This window comes from Pristiophorus japonicus, chromosome 9, assembly GCF_044704955.1.
Source record: "Pristiophorus japonicus isolate sPriJap1 chromosome 9, sPriJap1.hap1, whole genome shotgun sequence".
In the NCBI taxonomy this organism is placed as follows: Eukaryota; Metazoa; Chordata; class Chondrichthyes; family Pristiophoridae; genus Pristiophorus; species Pristiophorus japonicus.
In genome coordinates this window covers 173,362,175-173,389,818 of record NC_091985.1, presented here as the reverse complement: position 1 = coordinate 173,389,818, position 27,644 = coordinate 173,362,175, and the positions used below count along the sequence as shown (strand labels likewise).

The 27,644-nt window shown below is 47.2% G+C and overlaps 1 protein-coding gene across 1 annotated transcript in view; it reads left to right on the top strand.

Annotated features, from left to right (window-relative positions):
* The window catches only part of LOC139273335 (parkin coregulated gene protein homolog), a 436,219-nt gene extending 412,784 nt beyond the window's left edge, over window positions 1-23,435 (top strand). Inside the window, exon 5 of the mRNA XM_070890155.1 lies at window positions 23,052-23,435. Coding sequence (XP_070746256.1) covers window positions 23,052-23,212 — 161 coding nt within the window. The 3' untranslated portion in view covers window positions 23,213-23,435. The remainder of the gene's footprint in view (window positions 1-23,051) is intronic.
* Window positions 23,436-27,644: the final 4,209 nt, after the last annotated feature.

Below are 27,644 nucleotides of genomic sequence, written 5' to 3'. Positions count from 1 at the left end.
ATGAAGAAAGACTGGATTGACTAGGCTTATTTTCACTGGAATTTAGAAGAATGAGAGGGGATCTCACAGAAACATATAAAATTCTGATGGGATTGGACAGGTTAGATGCAGGAAGAATGTTCCCGATGTTGGGGAAGTCCAGAACCAGGGGACACAGTCTAAGGATAAGGGGTAAGCCATTTAGGACCGAGATAAGGAGAAACTTCTTCACTCAGAAAATTGTGAACTTGTGGAATTCTCTACCACAGAAAGATGTTGAGGCCAGTTCGTTAGATATATTCAAAAGGGAGTTAGATGTGGCCTTTATGGCTAAAGGGATCAAGGGGTATGGAGAGAAAGCAGGAATGGGGTACTGAGGTGAATGATCAGCCATGATCATATTGAATGGTGGTGCAGGCTCGAAGAGTCGAATGGCCTACTCCTGCACCTATTTTCTATGTTTCTATGTATTGTTCCAAGAAACCATCCCGCATACACTCTATGAACTCTTCCTCAAGGCTGTCTTTGGCAATTTGATTTGTCGAATCAATATGAAGATTAAAATCGCCCATGATTATTGCTGTACCTTTCTTACAAGCCTCCCATTATTTCTTGATTTATACTCTGTGCTACAGGGATCTGTAGACCACTCCCTTATTATTTCTTATCTCCACCCAAACTGATTCCACATTTCGATGTTCTGAGCCAATATCAGTTCTCACTACTGCACTGATCTCATTCTTTCTTAACAGAGCTACCCCACCTTCTTTTCGTTTCTGCCTATCCTTATGAAATGGCAATTTAGTTCCCAGCCTTGCTTTCCATCTAAATGTTAACCAGCAACCAAATCATTGTGGGCAGGCATGAGTAGAATTAGATAATGGTAAACTCAAATGCTAACTTTATCATTGAGAAGACCAAATGAGTATTGTCAAGAAAGACTGAACACAACATTGTCCAACTACCTCTCTTTCATAAGGATACCAAACTCTCCATTTACAAACATTCTGCTCTTTAACTTGGTCATCAAATTCAAACTATGTTAGAGCAAAAATGTGACTGAAAAACTTCATGGAGGAGATGAATTCATCAGGAAAGCTCATACTACTTGTCACTATTGGCAAATCTACAACCCTATTGACAGGCAGGCTGCAAAGAACATCTCTTGTTCTGGAATTCAGTAAAGTCTAGTGCTGTACAGACAATGTACTGGATAACGATGATATGCTCCCATGCCAACGCAAACCCTATACAACATCGAAGAAATGTGGTTGGCTGTTAATTCGTTCCAAGGTCACATAAGAACGTGAACATAAGAATTACGAGTAAGGGTAGGCCATTCGGCCCTTCGAGTCTGCACCACCATTCAATAAAATCATGGCTGATCATTCACCTCAGTACCCCTTTCCTGCTTTTTCTCCATACCCCTTGATCCCTTTAGCCGTAAGGGCCATATCTAACTCCCTCTTGAATATATCCAATGAACTGGCATCTACAACTCTCTGCAGTAGGGAATTCCACAGGTTAACAACTCTCTGAGTGAAGAAGTTTCTCCTCATCTCAGTCCTAAATGGCTTACCCCTTATCCTTAGACTATGCCCCCTGGTTCTGGACTTCCCCAACATCGGGAACATTCTTCCTGCATTTAACCTGTCCAATCCCGTCAGAATTTTATATGTATCTATGAGATCCCCTCTCATCCTTCTAAACTCCAGTGAATACAGGCCCAGTCGATCCAGTCTCTCCTCATATGTCAGTCCTGCCATTCTGGGAATCAGTCTGGTGAACCTTCTCTGCACTCCCTCAATAGCAAGAACATCCTTCCTCAGATTAGGAGACCAAAACTGAACACAATATTCCAGACGAGGCCTCACCAAGGCCCTATACAACTGCGGTAAGACCTCCCTGCTCCTATACTCAAATCCCCTAGCTATGAAGGCCAAAATAGCATTTGCCTTCTTCACTGCCTGCTGTACCTGCATGCCGACTTTCAATGACTGATGAACCATGACACCCAGGTCTTGTTGCACCTCCCCTTTTCCTAATCTGCCACCATTCAAGTCCCACTCCAGAGACTTGAGCACATAATCTAGGCTGACCCTCCAGGGCAGTACTGATGGAGCGCTGCACCGTCAGAGCTCCCGTCTTTCAGATGAGACATTAAACCGAGGTCCCGTATGCTCTTTTGAGGATGCAAAAGATCCCATGGCACTATTTCGAAGAAGAGCAGGGGAGTTATCCCTGGTGTCCTGGGCCAATATTTATCCCTCAATCAACATATCAAACAACATATTTGCTCATTATTACATTGCTGTTTATGGGAGCTTGCTTGTGCGCAAATTAGCTGCCGCATTTCTTACATTACAACAGTGACTACACTCCAAAAGTACTTTATTGGCTGTAAAGCGCTTTGAGACGTCCAGTGATCGTGAAAGGCGCTAGTGAAATCCAAGTCTTTCTTTTTTTTAACTCCACTTGCCTGCACTATCCCCATTGAATATACTCAACGTCTGAGCATCCACAGCTCTCTGGGGTAGAGAATTCCAAAGATTCACCACTCTCTGAGTGAAGAAATTTCTCCTCATCTCAGTCCTAAATGGCCAACTCCTTATTCTGAGACTGTGACCCCAGGTTCTAGATTCCCCAGCCAGAGGAAATATCCTCCCTGCATCTACCCTGTCAAGCCCTGTAAGAATTTTGCATGTTTCAATGAGATCACCTCTCATTCTTCTAAATTCGAGAGAATATAGGCCTCAGCTACTCAATCTCTCCTCATAGGACAATCCCCCCATCCCAGGAATCAGTCTGGTGAACCTTCGTTGCACTCTTTCAATGGCAAGTATATTCTTCCTGCGATAAGGAGACCAAAATTATATACAGTACTCCAGCTATCGATAACCAGAGCCCTATATAATTGCAGTAAGAAATACTTAAATCCTCTTGTAATAAAGGCCAACACTTTTTCCTACTAAAGTGGATAACTTCACATTTGTCTACATTATATTCCATTTGCCATGTTCTTGCCCACTCACTTAGCCTGCCTATATCCCCTTGAAGCCTCTTTGCATCCTCCTCAACATTTACATCCCTACTACCAATGTCACAACCAAAAGAGGACCACAGAAGTTGTTAATGCTTAAGCCTGACTTCTATCTTTGGGTTGAGAGAAAGAAAATGGTTGCAGTGCACATCACCATTCTGTATCTATCCATAAAAAAGTTATATTCAGTACAATGGCAAAGTTTCATATTCCACTTTTCCTGCCTTTGGAACTCTTCTTCACACATCAGTGCTGGGCCCACAATTATTTACAATCTATATTAACGACTTGGAGGAAGGGACCGAGTGTAATGTAGCCAAGTTTGCTGATGATACAAAGATGGGAGGAAAAGCAATGTGTGAGGAGGACACAAAAAATCTGCAAAAGGACATAGACAGACTAAGTGAGTGGGCAAAAATTTGGCAGATGGAGTATAATGTTGGAAAGTGTGAGGTCATGCACTTTGGCAGAAAAAAAATCAAAAAGCAAGTTATTATTTAAATGGAGAAAGATTGCAAAGTGCTGCAGTACAGCAGGACCTGGGAGTACTTGTGCATGAAACACAAAAGGATAATATGCAGGTACAGCAAGTGATCAGGAAGGCCAATAGAATCTTGGTCTTTATTGCAAAGGGGATGGAGTATAAAAGCAGGGAAGCCTTGCTACAGCTGTACAGGGTATTGGTGAGGCACACCTGGAATACTGCGTGCAATTTTGGTTTCCATATTTATGAAAGGATATACTTGCTTTGGAGGCAGTTCAGAGAAGGTTCACTAGGTTGATTCAGGAGATGAGGGGGTTGACTTATGAGGAAAGGTTGAGTAGGTTGGGCCTCCACTCATTGGAATTCAGAAGAATGAGAGGTGATCTTATCAAAACATATAAGATTATGAGGGGGCTTGACAAGGTGAATGCAGAGAGGATGTTTCCACTGATGGGGGAGACTCAAACTAGAGGGCATGATCTTAGAATAAGGGGCCACCCATTTAAAACAGAGATGAGGAGAAATTTCTTCTCTCAGAGGGTTGTAAATCTGTGGAATTCGCTTCCTCAGAGAGCTGTGGAAGCTGCGACATTGAATAAATTTAAGACAAAAATAGACAGTTTCTTAAATGATCAGGGGATAGGGGGTTATGGGGAGCGGGCAGGGAAGTGGAGCTGAGTCCATGATCAGATCAACCATGATCTTATTGAATGGCTCGAGGGGTCTACTCCTGCTCCTATTTCTTATGTTCTTATGTTCGTATTGCTGCTTGAATTCCATTTCTGTATGCAAAAGTTCAAATGCAGAATGATCAATCATTTCGTAAATCATTTGGAACAAGCATTAGACTATGTTAAATCTTCGGCTTGCCTCTTAATATTTGGGTACAACTTCTTCAAATCTTGTATCCTCTGTGGTCAACTGGGTCAAATTCATGAGATATATGTCTTTGTTATTGTTACTTCTGCTTACATCCTATTGTTCCACATGATGCATAAAAAGGTACCCTGTGAGGCCAAATTCAGTGCCACAATTCATCAATTTCCATTAGTTTTTTTTCTCATTTCAACCCAAAGACATAGTTCAGGAAATACCGCTTATCTCACAACAACTTGCATTTATATAGTGCCTTTAACGTAGCAACATTTCCAAGGCACTTCGCAGGAGCATTATCAAACAAAATTTGACAAGTCTGATCTACATAACGAGATACTAGGGCTGATGACTAGAAGCTTGTTCAAAGAGGTAGATTTTAAGGAGGATCTTAAAGGAGGAAAAAGAGGCAGAAAGGCAGAGAGGTTTAGCGAGCACAGTTGTGATGGGTGAACAGGACTTGGTGCGAGTTAGGATACAGGCAGCAGAATTTTGGATGAGCTTAAGTTTATGGAGGGTGAAAGCTGGGTGACTGACCAGGCATGTCCGTACATGTCAAGATAGATTTGGATAGCTACCAATCTGTGGTCAGATTTTATTCTCATTGGAGCTTGTCCACAGAGTGGAGGAATAGCTAGCCAAGCTAATCACACCTCTACTATTGACTCAATAAGATGGTTAAACAGAAAACTGAAGTAGCAAATTCACTTCCATGTCAGAATAGGATTTTTTTTTTGTACCTGAGAAAAAAATACAAAAATGAGAATGAAATAGCCTGAAGGCTCAACATAGAGGCAAAGGCCAGCAGAAATAATGGAAATCCCACATCAATATTAACACCAGGGCAACGCTGTCAGGAAAATGACAGTAACAAAAGTGCTGCATTTTCACACTCCTTTAGCTCCCGGGCCTCTTTTTAATTTTTCAAATCGAACTCCCACCCGAAGCTTGGCTCTCTCATGCAGTGGAAGAAGGTTTGCAGATGTTCCTGGAGCTGTCACTTCCTCCAGGATATATTACAATGATGTGAAACTCTCTCAAATGTTGGCACACAGCAGGACATTAGACTCCGCTGCTAACCCCGCCATCTGCCGCACATCTTGGCAGAGGCTGTGCAGGACCTCCATATGGATTTAATGTTCTGCTCGTGTTCTTCATTTCATGGCAGGACCCCTGAGATCATCATCCTCATGTCCTGTAGAATCTGTTCAGCTGCAACAGGCTACCACACCTGCTTCTTCTGGTCTCCTTCTGTCTTGTGTCTTGTCAGATGTCAATTCCTCATCTGCATAATCAGTAAGCCCGTCCCCGAGTAACTGTCTCTGGGGTGCTGAGTGGAAGGGAGAAGGTGAATGATGGGGTGAGTGGGTGGCTGCCAGAGGTAGGGGGAATTGCAATTGATTTGTCACCATCACCCTTCTCTTTCCTGGCTTCCAGCCTCTGGAGGAAAAAACATCACTCTTATCCTGCTGTGCTGTATGATTCTATGATCTTGCCAGACATGCTTCTGAAACAGCTACAGAATTTCTTAGAAGGAAACTGGTGGAAGATTGATGAATACCTGGAAACATTATATCATAGAATGATACAGCATAGAAGGAGGCTATTCAGCCCATCGTGCCTGTGGCAGCTTTTGAAACAGCGATCCAATTAGTCCCACTCCCCTGCATTTTTCCCCATAGCTCTGAATTGTTTTCCTTTTCAACTATATCTCCAATTCCCTTTTGAACATTACTATTGAATCTACTTTTTCAGGCAGTGCATTCCAGATCACAACAACTCGCTGCGTAAAAACATTCTCCTCAACTTCGTCCTGGCATTTTTGACAATTATATTAAATCTTTATCTTCTGGTTACCGAACCTCCTCTCAGTGGCAACAGCTTCTCCCAATGTACTCTATCAAAACCCCTCATAAGAAAAGATGTATGTAATAACAGACCTCTGATATCAAAGTGACTCCCACACCACCATCCCCAATTGGAAGACCACGGTTGATTCCATCTGTAGACAGTTGTCTGTGCTTTCTCCCTCCTGCAGTAGCCTGGGCGTTCCCTACTATTAATTGATGTCTTCTATTGCAGAAGGAATTATTGTGTTAATTGGCTGTAGCAGTATCCAGATCCTGCAGCAACATTATGTTAGGATTCATGAAACGGATAGTAGAAATTGTAGGTGGAAGGGCCTAGGATGTGCGACTTCAGCAGGCTAGCATGCATTACAGGAGGTGTGGTAAGTCTGCCAGGTTATAGTGCTTCTCGAGCAAGGAATAATATGCAATGTGATACCCATTAGGGCATTGCTTGAATATTGGGGCAGAAAATACCCATTTGCCTCCCTGTGTTTCAGTCAGCTTTCCTGTTACTCACCTTGGTACAAAAAGTAATCAAATAGGCTAGTGAAATGTTGCCTTTATCTCAAGTGAAGACGTGATGCTTCAGTTGTACAGATCCTTGGTCCGACCCCATCTGGAGTACTGCATTCAGTTTTGGGTACTGCACCTCAGGAAAGCTATATTGGCGTAGATACACCAGAATTATACCAGGGCTGAAAGGATTAAATTATAAGGGCTAGTTGCATAAACTTGGTTTATATTCCCTTGAGTTTAGACAGCGGAGGGGTGATTTAACCAAGGTCTTTAAAATGATAAAGGGATTCGATAGGATAGATACAAAAAAAACTACTTCCCCTGGTGGGGGAATCCACAATAAGGGACCATAGTCTTAAAATTAGAGCTAGGCAATTTTGAAGTGAAATCAAAAAGCACTTTTTCACACAAAGTGTACTGGAAATCTGGAACTCTCTCCCTCAAAAGGCAGTGAATGTTGGGTCAGTTGAAGCTTTCAAAATAAGATCTATAGATTTTCATTAGGTAAGGGTGTCAAGGAATGTCAAGCAAAGCTGGGAAAATGGATCTAATTGAATGGCGGAACAGGCTCGAGGTGATGAATGACGTACTCCTGTTCCATTGTATCTTTTATGACCTTGTGAGGTCATTAACCTTCTTCCAATGGTGTAAAGGGGTCCTTAGGTTATCGAGGTGCTACTCACTGCTAAAGTCACCTCTGTCCACATCGCCTGCACTGCAACTTTTGATGGATTCTTCCCAGCTACTTCAGTGATGGCATCTCTCCTTTCTCTTATTTCAAACAGCAAAACTTTAACATCAGCATCAGAAAAATTTGATGCTCACTTTTTCCCTCCTTTTGCAGCTGCCTTTGCGTGACCTCTTACTGGAGTCTCTTTGCCTCTTTAAATGGAATCCAAATGATGCGCCCTTGCTCCACCTGGGTCCTTATCCTTCGGAGCATTACACAAGACATCTGACCTGAGATTTCCTACAGGGTCAGCATGCTTGAATATCAGTGGCCAGAGGTTCTGCCTTGCCCCACTTCTGCTAGCACATCAGGGACCTATCAACTATCTGATATATTAGCTCAGCTCCCTCACGCTGGTTAGGATCAACAACTATACCCAGCCGGTTCGCTATTTCTTTTTTAATAGTGTTAGAAGGTATTGAAGAGAGAGCAGAGTTAAAATTTTCGAATGGAGTAATCTGGCGGTGAGAGATTAGCCTGTAATACTACTATTAACCTTTTCTATATAACTCTCATTTAAATTGAATTAGAGTGCACTATTTATATAGCTCTCATTTTTTTCCCTTGAAGATCAAGAGCCATAAAAATAGTTAATTGAGTACTAATTGCAGTACTCCGAAACTTTGCAGTTGCTCATAAGTTATTTTTAGTTTATCTGCCAAGAAATATACAAAATGTAGGAATTCTAATAAACATTCCATAAGAACTGGTTTAACAGTGGTTGAAGAACAAAAATTATTTAGCCAAAATCCCACAGGCAGCAAGTATAAAATGTAAAACAGCCAGAGCAAGCATTATCTCTGCCAGTGGTTATGCTGCCCAAGGGACTTGCATTGTGAGTTTGCTAAATAACAGCTTTGTTAAAAAGTACAGTGTTGGAATTTACAGCAATATCACTTTGGATTCTATCCAATTTGTACTGCATTTATGTGAGGAAACTGTCGGTCTAGTGCATTATTTTGGATCTCTTGATGTCTACCTCTCTTCAACATCAAATAGACATCAGAGTTGAACTTATAGTTTGAGCTGGGAATCAAAATGTCAGGTTCAGCATTCATGGCAACTCCTGGGACTAGTTAAGAAATATTTTTAAAATTCAATGGAAAGTTTATTAAAAATATAGTTCATCTCCTGTGGTTTTGCTTACAGAGAGAAACAAAAATGTATTTCTCTTCCTATAACCGTTTTTCTACTTTTTTCCAGTCTCTTTGTGCACATAAGAACATAAGAAATAGGAACAGGAGTAGGCCATAAGGCTTCTCGAGCCGGCTCCGCCATTTAATAAGATCATGGCTGATCTGATCATGGACTCAGCTGCACTTCCCTGCCCACTCCCCATAACCCTTTATTCCATTATTGCTCAAAAATCTGTCCATCGCCGCCTTAAATATATTCAATGACTCAGCCTCCACAGCTCTCTGGGGTAGAGAATTCCAGATTTACAATCCTCTGAGAGAAGAAATTCCTCCTCATCTCAGTTTTAAATGGGCGGCCCCTTATTCTGAGACTATGTCCACTAGTTTTAGTTTCCCCTATGAGTGGAAATATCCTCTCTGCATCCACCTTGTCGAGCCCCCTCATTATCTTACATATATCGATAAGATCACCTCTCATTCTTCTGAAACATAGGAACATAGAAAATAGGTGCAGGAGTAGGCCAATCAGCCCTTCGAGCCTGCACCACCATTCAATGAGATCATGGCTGATCATTCACCACAGTACCCCTTTCCTGCTTTCTCTCCATACCCCTTGATCCCTTTAGCCGTAAGGGTCATATCTAACTCGCTCTTGAATATATCTAATGAACTGGCCTCAACAACTTTTTGCTGTTGAGAATTCCACAGGTTAACAACTCTCTGAGTGAAGAAGTTTCTACTCATCTCGGTCCTAAATGGCTTACCCCTTATCCTTAGACTATGACCCCTGGTTCTGGACTTCCCCAGTATCGGGAACATTCTTCTTGCCTCTAACCTGTCCAATCCCGTCAGAATTTTATATGTTTCTATGAGATCCCCTCTCATTCTTCTAAACTCCAGTGAATACAGGCCCAGTCAATCCAGTCTATCCTCATATGTCAGTCCTGCCATCCCAGGAATCAGTCTGGTGAACCTTCGCTGCACTCCCTCAATAGCAAGAACGTCCTTCCTCAGATTAGGAGACCAAAACTGAACACAATATTCCAGGAGAGGCCTCACCAAGGCCCTGTACAACTGCAGTAAGACCTCCCTGCTCCTATACTCAAATCCCCTAGATATGAAGGCCAACATGCCATTTGCCTTCTTCACCGCCTGCCGTATCTGCATGCCAACTTTCAATGACTGATACAGAAACATAGAAACATAGAACATAGGTGCAGGAGTAGGACATTCGGCCCTTCTAGCCTGCACCACCATTCAATGAGTTCATGGCTGAACATGCAACGTCAGTACCCCATTCCTGCTTTCTCGCCATACCCCTTGATCCCCCTAGTAGTAAGGACTTCATCTAACTCCTTTTTGAATATATTTAGTGAATTGGCCTCAACAACTTTCTGTGGTAGGGAATTCCACAGGTTCACCACTCTCTGGGTGAAGAAGTTTCTCCTCATCTCGGTCCTAAATGGCTTACCCCTTATCCTTAGACTGTTACCCCTGGTTCTGGACTTCCCCAACATTGGGAACATTCTTCCTGCATCTAACCTGTCTGAACCCATCAGAATTTTAAACGTTTCTATGAGGTCCCCTCTCATTCTTCTGAACTCCATTAATACAAGCCCAGTTGATCCAGTCTTTCTTGATAGGTCAGTCCCGCCATCCCGGGATCAGTCTGGTGAACCTTCGCTGCACTCCCTCAATAGCAAGAATGTCCTTCCTCAAGTTAGGAGACCAAAACTGTACACAATACTTCAGGTGTGGCCTCACCAAGGCCCTGTACAGCTGTAGTAACACCTCCCTGCCCCTGTACTCAAATCCCCTCGCTATGAAGGCCAACATGCCATTTGCTTTCTTAACCGCCTGCTGTACCTGCATGCCAACCTTCAATGACTGATGTACCATGACACCCAGGTCTCGTTGCACCTCCCCTTTTCCTAATCTGTCACCATTCAGATAATAGTCTGTCTCTCTGTTTTTACCACCAAAGTGGATAACCTCACATTTATCCACATTATACTTCATCTGCCATGCATTTGCCCACTCACCTAACCTATCCAAGTCACTCTGCAGCCTCATAGCATCCTCCTCGCAGCTCACACTGCCATCCAACTTAGTGTCATCCGCAAATTTGGAGATACTACATTTAATCCCCTCGTCTAAATCATTAATGTACAGTGTAAACAGCTGGGGCCCCAGCACACAACCTTGCGGTACCCCACTAGTCACTGCCTGCCATTCTGAAAAGTACCCATTTACTCCTACTCTTTGCTTCCTATCTGACAACCAGTTCTCAATCCATGTCAGCACACTACCTCCAATCCCATGTGCTTTAACTTTGCACATTAATCTCTTGTGTAGGACCTTGTCGAAAACCTTCTGAAATTCCAAATATACCACATCAACTGGTTCTCCCTTGTCCACTCTACTGGAAACATCCTCAAAAAATTCCAGAAGATTTGTCAAGCATGATTTCCCTTTCACAAATCCATGCTGACTTGGACCTATCATGTCACCTCTTTCCAAATGCGCTGCTATGACATCCTTAATAATTGATTCCATCATTTTACCCACTACTGAGGTCAGGCTGACCGGTCTATATTCCCTGTTTTCTCTCTCCCTCCTTTTTTTAAAAAGTGGGGTTACATTGGCTACCCTCCACTCGATAGGAACTTATCCAGAGTCAATGGAATGTTGGAAAATGACTGTCAATGCATCCGCTATTTCCAAGGTCACCTCCTTAAATACTCTGGGATGCAATCCATCAGGCCCTGGGGATTTATCGGCCTTCAATGCCATCAATTTCCCAACACAATTTTGTGACTAATAAGGATTTCCCTCAGTTCCTCCTCCTTACTAGACCCTCTGACCCCTTTTATATCCGGAATGTTGTTAGTGTCCTCCTTAGTGAATACCGAACCAAAGTACTTGTTCAATTAGTCTGCCATTTCTTTGTTCCCCGTTATGACTTCCCTGATTCTGACTGCAGGGGACCTACGTTTGTCTTTACTAATCTTTTTCTCTTTACATATCTATAGAAACCTTTGCAATCCGTCTTAATGTTCCCTGCAAGCTTCTTCTCGTACTCCATTTTCCCTGCTCTAATCAAACCCTTTGTCCTCCTCTGCTGAGTTCTAAATTTCTCCCAGTCCCTGGGTTCACTGCTATTTCTGACCAATTTGTATGCCACATCCTTGGCTTTAATACTATCCCTGATTTCCCTTGATAGCCACGGTTGAGCCACCTTCCCTTTTTTATTTTTACGCCAGACAGGAATGTACAATTGTTGTAGTTCATCCATGCGGTCTCTAAATGTCTGCCATTGCCCATCCACAGTCAACCCCTTAAGTATCATTCGCCAATCTATCCTAGCCAATTCACGCCTCATACCTTCAAAGTTACCCTTCTTTAAGTTCTGGACCATGGTATCTGAATTAACTGTTTCATTCTCCATCCTAATGCAGAATTCCACCATATTATGGTCACTCTTTCCCAAGGGGCCTCGCACAACGAGATTGCTAATTAATCCTCTCTCATTACACAACACCCAGTCTAAGATGGCCTCCCCCCGAGTTGGTTCCTCGACATATTGGTCTAGAAAACCATCCCTTATGCACTCCAGGAAATCCTCCTCCACCGTATTGCTTCCAGTTTGGTTAGCCCAATCTATGTGCATATTAAAGTCACCCATTATAACTGCTGCATCTTTATTGCATGCACCCCTAATTTCCTGTTTGATGCCCTCCCCAACATCACTACTACTGTTTGGAGTATACCATGACACCTCCCCTTTTCCTAATCTGTCGCCATTCAGATAATATTCTGCCTTCCTGTTTTTGCCACCAAAGTGGATAGCCTCACATTTATCCACATTATACTGCATCTGCCATGCATTTGCCCACTCACCTAACCTGTCCAAGTTACCCTGCAGCCTCTTAGCATCCTCCTCACAGCTCACACCGCCACCCAGCTTAGTGTCATCTGCAAACTTGGAGATATTACACTAAATTCCTTCATCTAAATCATTGATATATATTTAAATAGCTGGGATCCCAGCACTGAACCCTGCGGCACCCCACTAGTCACTGCCTGCCATTCTGAAAAGGACCCGTTTATCCCGACTCTCTGCTTCCTTTCTGCCAACCAGTTCTTTATGTGTATAGGCTCAACCTACTTAACCTATCTTCATAAGTCAACCCCCTCATCTCCAGAATCAACCAAGTGAACCTTCTCTGAACAGCCTCCAATGCAAGTATATCCTTCCTTAAACACTCTCTGTGTTCTACTCAATAGCTTTTTATACATGGCTCCTCCACATTGACTTTACTGACATACTGAATCTCCATGCCATTGGTCTGTTAATACCCATGGGCCAAGAAATTGGGTGGCATTCAAACTGCAGCGTAATCCTAGTGCAGCACCTGCTGCACGTACCTCATGAGATGGATGGTAGAACCACGGCAAATTGCTCCGCCGGCCTCATTCGGATAGTGCATGTGAACTGTGGTGCCTGTCACTGCCCAGGAGGCAACTCATGAGTCACGGGGGGTCGAGAGGTGTGGTAATTGCGAGGGAGTTTGAGCAGTGTCCGGCGGTGGCCCAGGGTTTTAATGTGCAGCCACATTTGGGTCAGTAGAAAAACTTTAAACTTACCTCTTAAGTCTCTTTAAGGACATCTGGTTTGGTTGATATTCATCTGAGAAAAATGAGCAGCAGGCACGGCTCATGCTGCAGTCAGTCGCCAACAAATTTTACAAAGGAGCCTGAAACAAGCGTTAAAAGCTTGATTTGCATAAGCCCTGGAGGGCTGCAGGATGTCCTAACCAATATGGCGTGCGACCAGAAGTTCAGCACATGCTGCATGGCATATTGGGTCTTGCAGCATGCCCATTTTCACTCGTAAAATGGGCACTGCACAGTCTTAATTTTTAGGCCGTGGTATACAACACGATGGTAGCCAACATGGGACCCAGGTGGTTGCCAGAATCAGTTTGAAATCAGCTATCCTGGAGCTGTTGCAACACATGCATGTGGGGCCAGAGGTCAGAAGGAAGTGGGATGAGATTCTGAAGTCTGGGCTATTGCGTTGGATGCAGTGGGCAGGGTCCAGGCAATGTTTTGAAGTAGAATGGGTAGTCTCTGGTTTGGCACCATTCAGGGAGGTGGTGGCAATCACTGGAGCTGAGGCCTGGCTGCACTCAGTGAACTTAGAATCTAGCATGAAGAGGCTGAGACTGATAGCATCCTGGGATTTGGCAACACTGTCGACACTTGATCAGGAAGCACTTGGGAGGGGCTGTCTGGGGTCTGGCAGAATTCTGCTCACAGGGAGTGGCTGAGTAGTCAGAATTTTGGGGTGACATGTACACGTGTACTGTTGTTTTGGATGTATTGTGTGGTAATGTCTGGGAACTGTAGTCGTAACACTGGGTCAGTTTTTTATGTATTTTATAGTAGATACCCAGCTAAAGGATTGAAGCTAAGGAATGTATCAGAAAAATGGTTGTTACCCCAAGAGAGGGTAGAATAATGCGGGACAAAATTATTGGAGATATTAATTTAAATGGGCAGAAAGTCAGGCGGTCTGTCTTGTAGGCATACAATCCGTAACACTCAATTTTCCTCTATTCCCAGTAGATCCAATAGGCCCAGGCATAGGAACAAGAAAATCTGTACTGAGTACACCACCGAGAAACTAAGGAAAAGAACATTTAGAAGATCTAAACGTTCAGAATAAAATTGTTCAGCTAAAAATCTCCAGGTCTAGATTAATAAGAGAAATTATGATAATTATCAGCAATACAGTGCTGAACAACTAGCACCATTGTCCATAGAAATTAACAGAAGGCTTTCTACAAGGCTTTGTTTTTAATTTTTAAGTTCTTATCCTTGTTTTCAAATTCCTCCATGGCATTGCCCCTCCCTATCTTTGTAACTTCCTCCATCCCTCCAGGATCTCTGCGCTCCTCCAATTCTGGATCTCTTGCACATTCCCGATTTCCATCGCTCCACCATTGGCGGCCGTGCCTTCAGCTGCCTGGGCCCTAAACTCTGGAATTCTCTCCCTAAACCTCTCCGCCTCTCTACCACTCTCGCCTCCTTTAAAACGCTAAACGGGTTTGGGATGACATGCTTTTTGTTAGATTTTTGTTCGTCAATGGTATTAACTGTTACAGAACCAAGGGGGGGGTAGATCGATTTAAGATACAGGTCAGCCATATTCCGTAGCAATGGGAATGTTAGGCCACTTCTTCAAGCAGATTTACAATATAGATGCAGTATAAGGAGACTTCTGCATCGTGAAATTACTGTTTCATTAATAAAATCTGTAAATCATGGATTAATGGATAGCAGGACAAACGTTTCAATTCCACATAGATACAGTTGGTGCTATGGGAGCCTTAGTGAGGTTTAAGTTGTTCATAAACAGCTGACATATAGGGAGTCAGCCATGGATCAGTTGGTAGCACTCTTGCCTCTGAGTCAGATAGTGTGAGTTCAAGTCCCACTCCACATACTTGACCACATAGAATTATAGAATGGTTACAGCACAGAAGGAGGCCATTCGGACCGTCAAGCCCGTGCCGGCTCTCTTCAAGAGCACTTCAGCCAGTCCCACTTCCCTGCCCTTTCCCCGTAACCCAGCATTTTTTCTTCCTTCAGGTCCTTATCCAATTTCCTTTTGAAAGCCACAATTGAATCTGCCTCCATCACTCTTACAGGCAGTGAACTCCAGATCATAACCGCTCGCTGCGTAAAAAAGTATTTCCTCATGTCGCCATTGGTTCTTCTGCCAATCACCTTAAATCTGTATCCTCTGGTTCTTAACATAATCGAGGCTGGCACCTCACTGCAGTACTGAGCAAGCGGTCCCATCTGCCCTCTCAGGTTGATGCAAAAGATCCCATGGCACTATTCAAAGAAGAGCAGAAGAGTTCTGCCCGGTGTCCTGCCCAATATTTATTCCTCAACCAACATCACTAAACAGATCATCTGTTCATTATTCCATTGCTGTTTGTGGAACCTTGCTGTGCGTAAATTGGCTGCCGCATTTCATACATTCCGACAATGACTGCACTTCAAATGTACTTAATAGGTTGTAAAGCACTTTTGGATGTCCTGAGATCATGAAAGGTGCTATATAAATGCAATTTATTTCTTGAGGGATAATTTTGCATGGCAAGGCTACAAATATGGAGTCTCACTAAGCAAGAAGGAAACAGGTAAGAAGTAAGGTTATAAAAGGGCAGTGTCAATTCTGCAACCCTTGCTCCTGCACACCAGGAACAGAGACTCACAAAACTACCACATTAACACTCTGCTCATTTGCAGAGACCTTTCCAGAACTTCCTCATCAGGGGATAATACCTGACTAGCAAAACTTGAGGAGACAAGATAAGAAAGGGTAAATTGGGAGGAAAGATACAGTCATGAGAATTTACTATATTCATTTGGTGGAATATGGTGCACAATATTTTCAAATATCTTATTATAGAGGAAATCTCCATTTTGTTAATACAGGTTGAGCGTCCAAAATCCGGAGTTCCAAAATTCAGAATGATCCGGAATCCGGACACCGGGCCGATCCGTGGTGTGCTCATCTGGAAACCGGAAAATGTTCCGAAATGTGGACTCCCCCTGCCTCAGTGGCCCAACTTCGCCCGGCCCTACCTCGCCCCGGCCCGATCTCCAGCCCGACCTCGCCCCGGCCCTCGGCGGCCCTACCTCGCCCCGGCCCTCGTGGCCCGACCTCGCCCCGGCCCTAACTCGCCCCGGCCCTCGGCGGCCCGACCTCGCCCCGGCCCTACCTCGCCCCGGCCCTCGGCGGCCTGACCTCGTCCCAGCCCTACCTCGCCCCGGCCCTCGGCGGCCTGACCTCGCCCCAGCCCTACCTCGCCCCGGCCCTCGGCAGCCCGACCTCGCCCCTGCCCTACCTCGCCCCGGCCCTCGGCGGCCCGACCTCGCCCCGGCCCTACCTCGCCTCTGCCCTCGGCGGCCCGACCTCGCCCCGGCCCTACCTCGCCCCTGCCCTCGGCAGCCTGACCTCGCCCCAGCCCTACCTCGCCCCGGCCCTCGGCGGCCCTACCTCGCCCCGGCCCTCGGCGGCCCGACCTCGCCCCGGCCCTACCTCGCCCCGGCCCTCGGCGGCCTGACCTCGCCCCAGCCCTACCTCGCCCCGGCCCTCGGCGGCCCTACCTCGCCCCGGCCCTCGGCGGCCCGACCTCGCCCCGGCCCTACCTCGCCCCGGCCCTCGGCGGCCTGACCTCGCCCCAGCCCTACCTCGCCCTGGCCCGATCTCCAGCCCGACCTCGCCCCGGCCCTCGGCGGCCTGACCTCGCCCCAGCCCTACCTCGCCCTGGCCCGATCTCCAGCCCGACCTCGCCCCGGCCCTCGGCGGCCCGACCTCGCCCCAGCCCTACCTCGCCCCGGCCCGATCTCCAGCCCGACCTCGCCCCGGCCCTACCTCGCCCCGGCCCTTGGCGGCCCGACCTCGCCCCGGCCCTACCTCGCCCCAGCCCGACCTCGCCCCGGCCCTACCTCGCCCCAGCCCGACCTCGCCCCCGCCCTACCTCGCCCCGACCCTCGGCGGCCCGATCTCCAGCCCGACCTCGCCCCGGCCCTACCTTGCCCCAGCCCGACCTCGCCCCCGCCCTACCTCGCCCCGACCCTCGGCGGCCCGATCTCCAGCCCGACCTCGCCCCGGCCCTACCTTGCCCCGGACCTCGGCGGCCCGACCTCGCCCCGGCCCTACCTCGCCCCGGCCCTCGGCGGCCCGACCTCGCCCCGGCCCTACCTCGCCCCGGACCTCGGCGGCCCGACCTCGCCCCGGCCCGACCTCGCCCCGGACCTCGGCGGCCCGACCTCGCCCCGGCCCAACCTCGCCCCGGCCCTCGGCAGCTCGACCTCGCCCCGGCCCTACCTCGCCCCGGCCCTCGACGGCCCGACCTCTCCCCGGCCCGACCTCGCCCCGGCCCTACCTTGCCCCGGCCCTACCTCGCCCCGGCCCTCGGCGGCCTGACCTCGCCCCAGCCCTACCTCGCCCCGGCCCGATCTCCAGCCCGACCTCGCCGCGGCCCTCGGCGGCCCGACCTCGCCCCGGCCCTACCTCGCCCCGGACCTCGGCGGCCCGACCTCGCCCCGGCCCTACCTCGCCCCGGACCTCGGCGGCCCGACCTCGCCCCGGCCCTACCTCGCCCCGGCCCTCGGCAGCCCGACCTCGCCCCGGCCCTCGGCGGCCCGACCTCGCCCCGGCCCTACCTCGCCCCGGACCTCGGCGGCCCGACCTCGCCCCGGCCCTACCTCGCCCCGGACCTCGGCGGCCCGACCTCGCCCCGGCCCAACCTCGCCCCGGCCCTCGGCAGCCCGACCTCGCCCCGGCCCTACCTCGCCCCGGCCCTCGACGGCCCGACCTCTCCCCGGCCCGACCTCGCCCCGGCCCTACCTCGCCCCGGCCCTCGACGGCCCGACCTCTCCCCGGCCCGACCTCGCCCCGGCCCTACCTCGCCCCGGCCCTCGGCGGCCCGACCTCTCCCCAGCCCGACCTCGCCCCGGCCCTACCTCGCCCCGGCCCTCGACGGCCCGACCTCTGCCCGGCCCCTTCTCCCCCTGGCCCCGGCTCCCCCCCCTCTCCCCTTATCTTGGCTGCCAGACCCCACCTACCTCGACCCAGGCAAAGATGTTCCAAAATCCGGAAATACCCGGAATCCGGAACGGCCTCAGTCCCGAGGTTTCCGGATTTCGGACGCACAACCTGTATAATTAAATTATGTTAAAATCAGGTCTTTAGGCATAAATTTATCTGTGACTGACTGCCACTTCACCAAAGACACAGCGACAGGATGGGGAAGGTGGCAACATTAAACTGGCTATTGCGATATCGGGCTTCTTTAATAGCCTATTTAAGCCTTTTAAGCATGGTGGTTCCAATTGTAATGCCAGCCAGATGTAAATATATTTTTTATTCTGTTTTTATAGGGAATAAGCAAATATCATTTTGGTGGGTTTCTATTTTATATGAAATTTTCTCAGATAAGCCCTCTGTGGGCAATTCTGCCACTCTGCACTTTATAGTCAAACACAATAACAGGCAACATATAGCATTCTCTGCGATTATAATTTAAGTTGGCATTGCTCTTAGACTAGGTGGAATCACTGTCAGTCTGAAGTCTGTGCAGATTGTTTATTTTTTGACAGTGATGGATTTAAACCCATATAGGCAGACTAAAAGAAAGGTCGTCTTTATAATTACCCATTCATTTTCATTTGCTAGAAAAAGCAGTAGGTTGTAGATATTCATAATACCAATGAATATCGGTTTCTTCCTTGCCCTTTTTACTCTTAAGCTCCAATGTTAACAGTGCCTGCCTGACGGGAATGGGCCAGGCATGTGGTTAAAATAGGGATCGAGTACTTACCATTACATTCCCGATGCACTTCCGTCCGCCGCCATTTTAACCACGCGGGTGGTGGGGGCCTCATTAATACATTAAAAACAGGCTCCTATGACACAGTTAGGACCCCGGCATAATTTTAACTACAAATCATGCCCAATGCTGGATTTACCAGTAAAACCAGGTGGCGAGCGGATCCCAGGCCAGTTGAGGTCCAGAAGATTAAGCTATTTTTAAATTTTTGTTTTGTTTTCTTGTGGGCCAGGAGGAGCAGGTTTGGTCGTGAGACTGATAAACCCTTGCAGATGAGGCCCAGGAATAAAAATTTCCTGAGCCTCAGGTGCAGAGGACCTGACAGTTTCTTGTCTACCTTGGCCCCTCCCTCCACCCACATGACTCCCACTGGGAGTTAAAATCCAGGCGTTGGATTCTGTAGTAAGTGCGAATGGTACTTATCTACAAATATTTCTACAGCTTTGTGATTAATGAGGTCAAGATTGAACCCAGTCTACAAAGCACTGCAGCAGTGCAACAAAGGTCTTCCCCACCCCATTCAGTGCACTCTGTGCTTTCAAGTATGATGTAACCACGTCTTAAGAATTAGCCCTTGTCGACAATGCAGTCTTTCTCACACATGTGGTGGGAATTAGGGTCCAACTTTCTCTTTTCATAGATTTCATGGGAACAGACAGCTCAAAGCACCGGGTGCTGCAAAATGTCACCTGATCCTAAAATGATTTCCCCCAAATTAAATTCAAATATTTCTAGGTGAAGAATTGTTGCAAACTCTTACAAAGTAAAAATAAAAATAATTGAGTTCAGAGTATGTGCTGAACATTCCAAATTCTGTAAATCTAAAAACAGACATTTTACTTTCTTGTAATTAAACCTAAATAAATGTTTCGTTCAAAATTATTTGAAGCAGTACACTTTAATCTATGAATACCTACTATATTGTTCTAAAACTATTGCTTCCCCTGTTGCGTGAAGCTTCCCCTGTTGCAGCTGTGAGCCTAGTGGATGAACTGGTAATGTGTAGTGTGATTGTTAAATCTTTGCGATTAAGAACTAGTTGCTTTATTAACAATGTGTTGCTATAAATTTTTAAGCAAGGAACCATGAAGCAAATACATTACAAATATAGTAATTTTCTTTCATATTTGTTACAACTTGGTTTGCTCTACGTTGCCTGACGACTTTCCAATTCCTCTTTAGAGTGGTTCCTTATAGAAAGAAAACATACCTACTTCCGACCACCACCCCCTCCCGTTCACTTCACCCTCAGCATTTGCGAAGAACAGGTACAACTGCAACCTGCTTCCACTCTACACCTGACCTTCGGGGAACTGCTACCCTGTGGTCAGCTAGTAGGTAGCTCCACGATGACATGCAAGCCGTGATCCTTACCAACAGATCCATCACAGACTCAATTCATGTCTGGACCGGGGTCAAGCAGGGCTGCGTCATCGCCCCAACCTTCTTCTCAATCTTCCTCGCTGCCATGCTCCACCTCACAGTTGATAAGCTCCCCGCTGGAGTGGAGCTAAACTACAGAACCAGTGGGAAGCTGTTCAACCTTCGCCATCTCCAGGCCAGGTCCAAGACCACCCCAACCTCTGTCGTCGAGCTACAGTACGCGGACGACGCCTGCGTCTGTGCACACACGGAGGCTGAATTCCAGGACGTAGTCGACGCATTTACCGAGGCATATGAAAGCACAGGCCTTACGCTAAACATTAGTAAGATAAAGGTCCTACAACAGCCCATCCTCGCCGCACAGCACTGGCCCTCAAACATCAAGATCCACAGCGTGGCCCTGGACAACATGGACCACTTCCCCTATCTCAGGAGCCTCCTATTAACAAGAGCAGGCATTGATAATGAGATCCAACACCGCCTCCAGTGCGCCAGTGCAGCCTTCGGCCACCTGAGAAAAAGAGTATTTGAAGATCAGTCCCTCAAAACTGTCACCAAGCTCATGGTCTACAGGGCCATAGTAATACCCGCCCTCCTGTATGGTTCAGAGACGTGGACCATGTACAGTAGACACCTCAAGTCGCTGGAGAAATACCACCAGTGATGTCTCCGCAAGATCCTGCAAATCCCCTGGGAGGACAGACGCACCAACATTAGCGTCCTCGTCCAGGCCAACATCCCCAGCATTGAAGCACTGACCTCACTTGATCAGCTCCGCTGGGCAGGCCACATCGTTCGCATGCCAGACACGAGACTCCCAAAGCAAGCGCTCTACTCGGAACTCGTCCACGGCAAACGAGCCAAAGGTGGGCAGAGGAAACGTTACAAGGACACACTCAAAGCCTCCCTGATAAAGTGTGACATCCTCACTGACACCTGGGAGTCCTTGGCCATAGACCGACCTAAGTGGAGGAAGTGCATTCGGAAGGAAGCTGAGCTTCTCGAGTATCGTCGCCGAGAGCAGGCAGAAATCAAGCGCAGGCAGCGGAAGGAGCGTGCAGTTAACCTGGCTTCTTGCCCACCCTTTCCCTCAACGATTATCTGTCCCATTTGTGACAGAAACTGTGGTTCTCGTATTGGACTGTTCAGCCACCTAAGAACTCATGCTAAGAGTGGAAGTAAGTCTTCCTTGATCCCGAGGGACTGCCTATGATGAGGTCACTGTGGCACTGTGCACGCACATAGCATTCAATGCAAAAACACCAGCAGCAGGTAAAAGAAGCAGGACCCCACCTTTATCGGGCCATCACACAGGCTGACTTACTTCAGAGGAACAGCTGCACCCCAAAAGGTTTCCCCTCGTCCCATAGGGACCAGCTCAGAAACCTCCATCATGAATGCTAAGTACAAAAGAGTGCTCAGAATAATCTTTTTCTCACTTTTTGATTTACTCAATCAAAAAACTGCATAATTTTAAGCATTTCTGATAAATCTTTCAGAGGGGAGCTGTGGCAGGCACGTGCCTGAGGTTCACGTCGAGTGATTAGGTGACTCCGTATACTTTGGTATGGTCAGCATCAATAGTCACAAGTGGCACTACGAATATTTGGCTCCAATATAAATAAAGAACACAGGCAAAACAAAAATCTTTCTGCATTAAATGTCTGACAACTCATTAACAAGCCGAAGGTAAAACTGCAGAATTTCATTCACCAAAACTTTCACTGATGGAAGCTATGAGATTGCGCTGGGCTGAACTGGCAAAGAGCAATATAGCAATTGAGAACAGCGGTGGGTTGAATAGCAGTCGAGCGTCATAGAGGAGAGTCTAGTAGCAGCAGCATGCAGAATGGTAAAATGAGCAGCAGTGGTATGTTGTGGACTATATTGGAATAACAGTAGAGTGCTGTGAAGCAGTGAAAAAGCAATAGAGTCATGATCTATTTGGAGATCCTTAACTGTCCCGAAAACTAAAAGCTCACTCAGTGTTTGTGTCTCTCTGGACTTCATGGAACCTCGCACATGAAGGATAGTAAATCGATTAATTTCATGTCAAAGTGGGTTTATATTACATCTTAACTGCTGGTATAGCTCTTTTTGGGTCTTGCCCAATAGTACAGACTCAGTGTTGTGTGACTGCCTAACAGAAATCCCCAGACATTAAAAAAAATTCAAAACATTGCAATGTATTATTTCATTTAGAACATAAAGTTTACAAAGATTATCTTATGTGTCATTATTGAGTTTTTCAGACACAGAATAGACATATATTAAAACCCTTTCTAATGTTACAGGATGCACTCGATGTGCATCGCATAAGACAGCATAGGATTAGAAATGCTGCTTGTGGAAGTTGCCAAGGAAACAACCAAACGACCAGGAGTTTCCTGGCATTTCAATACTAAACAGATCTTCATTGTTACTTACAGTTACAGGTGCAAGGCCAGCCGACACTAGTCAGCTCCTCTTTACTGCTGGCCATGCTTATAAATTAGTTAGACCACACAAAGATTGCCAGTCAGTTGAATATGAATTTATGAAACTTACAAGTGGTCCTTTTGAAAAAAAAATATACTGAGCTGGCACACTATCAGATTTTAATGCTACTTTGTTTTTCTTTGTGTTTTTCTTTTCAACCTTAGTCAATACAGGAGATGGCATTGACTACAGCCAACAGAAAAGAGAAAACATTGGAGACCTGATTCAGGAGACTCTAGAGATCTTTGAGCTGTATGGCGGAGAAGATGCCTTCATTAACATCAAATACATGATCCCAACTTATGAGTCATGTATTTACAACTGAACCAAATAAACAGGTGTGAAGAAGTATGTCGTATTAAGTTATGTAACTTATGTAAGGAATTATATAAGGTTAAATGCATCAATTACACTATCAAATGAACCACAATTCTGTTCTTGTTTCCTTGATTGTTCTTTAACAATTGTTTCTTTATGCTTGTGTGCATTTAAACTGCCGTTGGACTCAAACCTCAGACTCTGAACAATAAAAGCAATTTTCGTACATAGCTAAATGATTCCTACTCTGTTCCGCCCACCCTGGAGGTGATGTCATAGACTATGAACAGGAACTTACAATGGTAGTTTTGTAGGTGAGTATAGTACTTCAGCTGAACCCCAGTTAAGCGACTGGTGTTCTACAAAGGAGTAATGGTTTTGAATTACTTTGTTTGATAGGAAGTAAGTAGATTTTAACAATCATTAAGTTATTTGAGATACAATGGAGATGATGCCTCTCAAAAGGAAGACAAATGCAATTCTCTCTCTCTTAAAGCTACAGTAGTATTTCTGTACTAATATTAACAACTAAAACGAAATTGTGAAAAATACAAAATGCTGTGTTTAATGTGGTTCTTTAAATTTCTGTTTGTTCTTCCATCCCTCCAAACCCACACATTTATTGTTATTTTCCCCTTTCTTTCATTCTGTGTGGCACGTGCCATTCCTGCATCCTGACCTCTGCCAATGACATTTTGAGATCACACAGTGGGAGTTCTGTGAGAGTAAAGTAGAAAACATTAGCATGAGCGTGCTATGAGGAATCCAGCCTTAGAAATCAACATGGGCCCTGTTATGTTCAGAATAAATCCACAGGACTATATCGCAAGCTCCAACGGTTGTGACCTTGGTCTCTTTATTCAGACTCTAGGGTGAGAAAGCAGCATGGTGAGTCACCTTTTATACCTGCTTGCCCCAGGGTGCACAGGTGACCCTTGGGTCTCCCACAGGTGTGCTCTCTAGTGGAAAATCCTAGATTTGGGTAATGTAACATCACCCCCCACCCCACCCCCCCGCCACTCATCTCCCAAAGTCTTATTGTACAAGTTATTTACAGGTTGAGGTGATCTGGTGCCCCACGCCCCCGGGTCGATCGTCTGGGTTGAAGTCCTGAAATGGTGGGTTCATTCTTATAGTTGACGGCGAAGTTGATCGTGTTGGGGCCAGGTCCTTTCACAGTGGTTCCTGGTTATCTGTCGTTCGCAGTTTGGTCTTGTCCACCTGCTTTACTCGTTAGCCCGGTACATGGTTTCACAATCAAATGCTCCATTTTCCTCACGTACACTCCATTCCCCCCCTTGGCTAATGCGGTGCTAGCGGCCCAACTGGGGTCCTGAACATGGTCTACATCACTTATTCTGATGTCGCGTGGAGGGACCGTGCACTTATGGTGCATTCTCTGCTGATGGCATATGGATTCAGTCTGGTGATTGCGTAACATCTAGGATAGCCGGGTCTGTAGGGGGTCTACCGTGACACGCGTGCTGTGTTTAGTGATTCTGGCGCTGACCCTGAGATCTGGCAAGCCCAAGATGGCCACAATGGCCTTGAGACTTTCGGTAGTGGCGTGAGGCCTAGTGGTCCCCGTGGACATTGGGCTGTAGTATGGGAGCCCCGGACCACCGACTATGTGTAGCTGCCCTGCCTTGCTTTGCAATGTTGGGTTGGGTCTATCGTCTTTTTGGCGGATAGGTTGCCACATCCCGTCGATCAGTTCACCTTTGGCCGGCGGTAACATGGGATCCTGGCTGGTCCAGGTCCTAAGCTGGGGGGCTGCTATGGTTGACCCCTCGCTTTCTAGCACTTCCACGACCGCGAGTGGGTCTGCAGGCTGCGCCGTTTCCACCCCGGGGGCAACGGTGGCCAACTGAGAGCATAGGTGCCGCCTGGCCGTGGCGGATCATGTTACAGTGCACAGACAGTGTTGGACATTCTCGAAACAACGCATCGATGATGATGCCTCTGCTCTCCCAAGCTTGTGGGATGAGCAGTTTGTCTGACTCGAGCACATATTGGGACATTTTTTGGTACGTCTCTTTAGTCCCATGAACACAGGCTGCTGCTTTGTTTAACTTATTTGATACATGTTCAAACGTTTCGGGCTTCCCCGCTACTTTTGTTTGCTGCACAACACTCCCGACCCCATGCGGTAACATCTCACTTGCTACGAATACTTTGTTAGATACATATACAACTGGTTGGGGTTCGCCCCCGCTACTTTGGCTTGCTGTACAACACATCCGACCCCGTGTGATAACACATCACTTGTTACAAGTACTTTGTCAGATACATATGCGACCGGTTGGTGTTCGCCCGCTACTTTGGCTTGCTGTAAGGTACCCCCAACCTCATACAATGGTATATCATTGGCCGCGAAAGACCGCTAGCAGGGGTTACATAGTGCACACAATTTATTTGAGATTAGTGGGTTCCTGGCCTTCACCGCGGCCGCCCCTTTACCTTTGCCCCGAACCCAGTCGTCTTCCTTGCTGGGCAACACATTCCTCCATTCCATTGCGGTGACCTTCCATGGTCTGGACGCTCTCTCGTCCCGTGATCTGGACGCTCTCTCGTCCCGTGGTCTGGACGCCTTCTCGTCCCGTGGTCTGGATGCTCTCTCGTTCCGTGGCTTGGACGCACTCTCGTCCCATGGTCTGGACGCCTTCTCGTCCCGTGGTCTGGACACCTTCTCGTCCCGTGGTCTGGATGCCCTCTCGTCCGGGTCCGTGATGCCGACTGCCGTGATCTTCCTCCCCAGGTATTTTGCCTCTGGAGTCGGGAAGACGCATTCGGATCATTTCGGCCAGAGTCCCACTCTGCATGGTCGACCTGGAGCCTCTTCCATCGTCGCAAAAGGGTCGTCGGCTTCAGGTGGTGGGTACCACGCCTGTACCACTGCTCGGTTGAACTTTATCTCCTCGTGGTTGTGATGAGCGGCCTGTGCCTCGGGGATCTGCAAATGGATCTGCACTTCAATGTCTGGTTCAGCTGGAAGAGGGGGTTTGCTCGGCCTTTGGGAAAAGGAGTCCTCGTTCGCCGGAGAAGGTACGCAGACGTCTTCCCAGTTCCATCGAATCTTACCCATCGACCTTCTGCCAAGCAGCGTTGGCCCATCACCTGAAACAATCCACAGTGGTAATTCGTGCACTGCTCACTCATGGAATACTCTTATGTCTGCACTACCAATAACTGGTATCAGTTGCTTGGTGTAGGTGCGCAGCTTTGCCTGAATCGGGATCAGTTCGGGTCACTTGGCTTCATCGCTCCACAGCCTCTCGAAAGCCTTCTAGCTCATGACTGATTGACCCGCCCCCGTGTCTATTTCCATGGAGACTGGAGTGTCGTTAAGTTCAACTTTTAACATTATCGGAGGGTTTTTGGTGGTGAAGATGTGTATCCCATATACTTCCTCTTCATCCTCAGGTTCAGTTGCCTCTCCTGCTCGTTCATCGTGATCCTCACTGGATCGGTCGTCCTCTCCTGACTCTGCAACGTGGTGAGTCAGAGATCGTTTGTACATTCGCTGGAGGTGCCCCATTGTTCCACAGCCCTTGCACACATAAGGCTTGAATCTACATTGATGAGCTCTATGGTTGCCCACGCAGCGCCAACATGGTGCTAATTGATACGCATTCACGCCCCACTGAGTCACTCTAGGCCTAGGTCTGGCCTCTGCAATCGGGTGGGCCCTGCCCTGTGCCGTTCTGCCTGCTGCAAACATTATTTTGTGCACGGTGCTCGCCATTGAGCTTCGATTCTGTGAAGATATCTGTTTCGTGTTATCGCTCGTGGATATGAAGGCTTGGGCTATCATGATGGCTTTGCTCAGATCTAGGGATTCGGCAGACAGCAGTTTGCGAAGGATGACCTCGTGGCCAATTCCAAGCATGCAACATTTTCCTCAAGGATCCTGCAAAGTCGCACTGCCCCGCAAGGCGTCTTAGGTCGGCGACAAAACTCGCCACGTTCTGGCCCTCGGAGCGACAGTGCATGTAAAAGCCGCACCTGGCCATCAGGATGCTCTCCTTTGGCTTGAGATGTTCCTTAGCCAGCGTACACAGCTCTGCGTAAGATTTGTCCGTTATTTTGACCAGTGCCAGCAAATTTTTTAGGAGGCCATATACCGATGACCCACATACGGTGAGGAGAATCGCCCCATGCTTGGCCGCCGTCTCAGCCTTGTCCAATTCGTTGGCCACAAAGTACTGGTCGAGGCGCTCAACGAAGGCTTCCCAATCATCACCCTCAACAAATGTCTCAAGAATACCAACGGCAGCCATTACCGCGTGAAAGTTCGTGATCCGTTACTCATCGCCAATTTGCTATGTTCAGAATAAATCCACAGGACTATATAGCAAGCTCAAACTGTTGTGACCTTGGTCTCTTTATTCAGACTCTAGCGTGAGGAAGCAGCATGGTGAGTCACCTTTTATACCTGC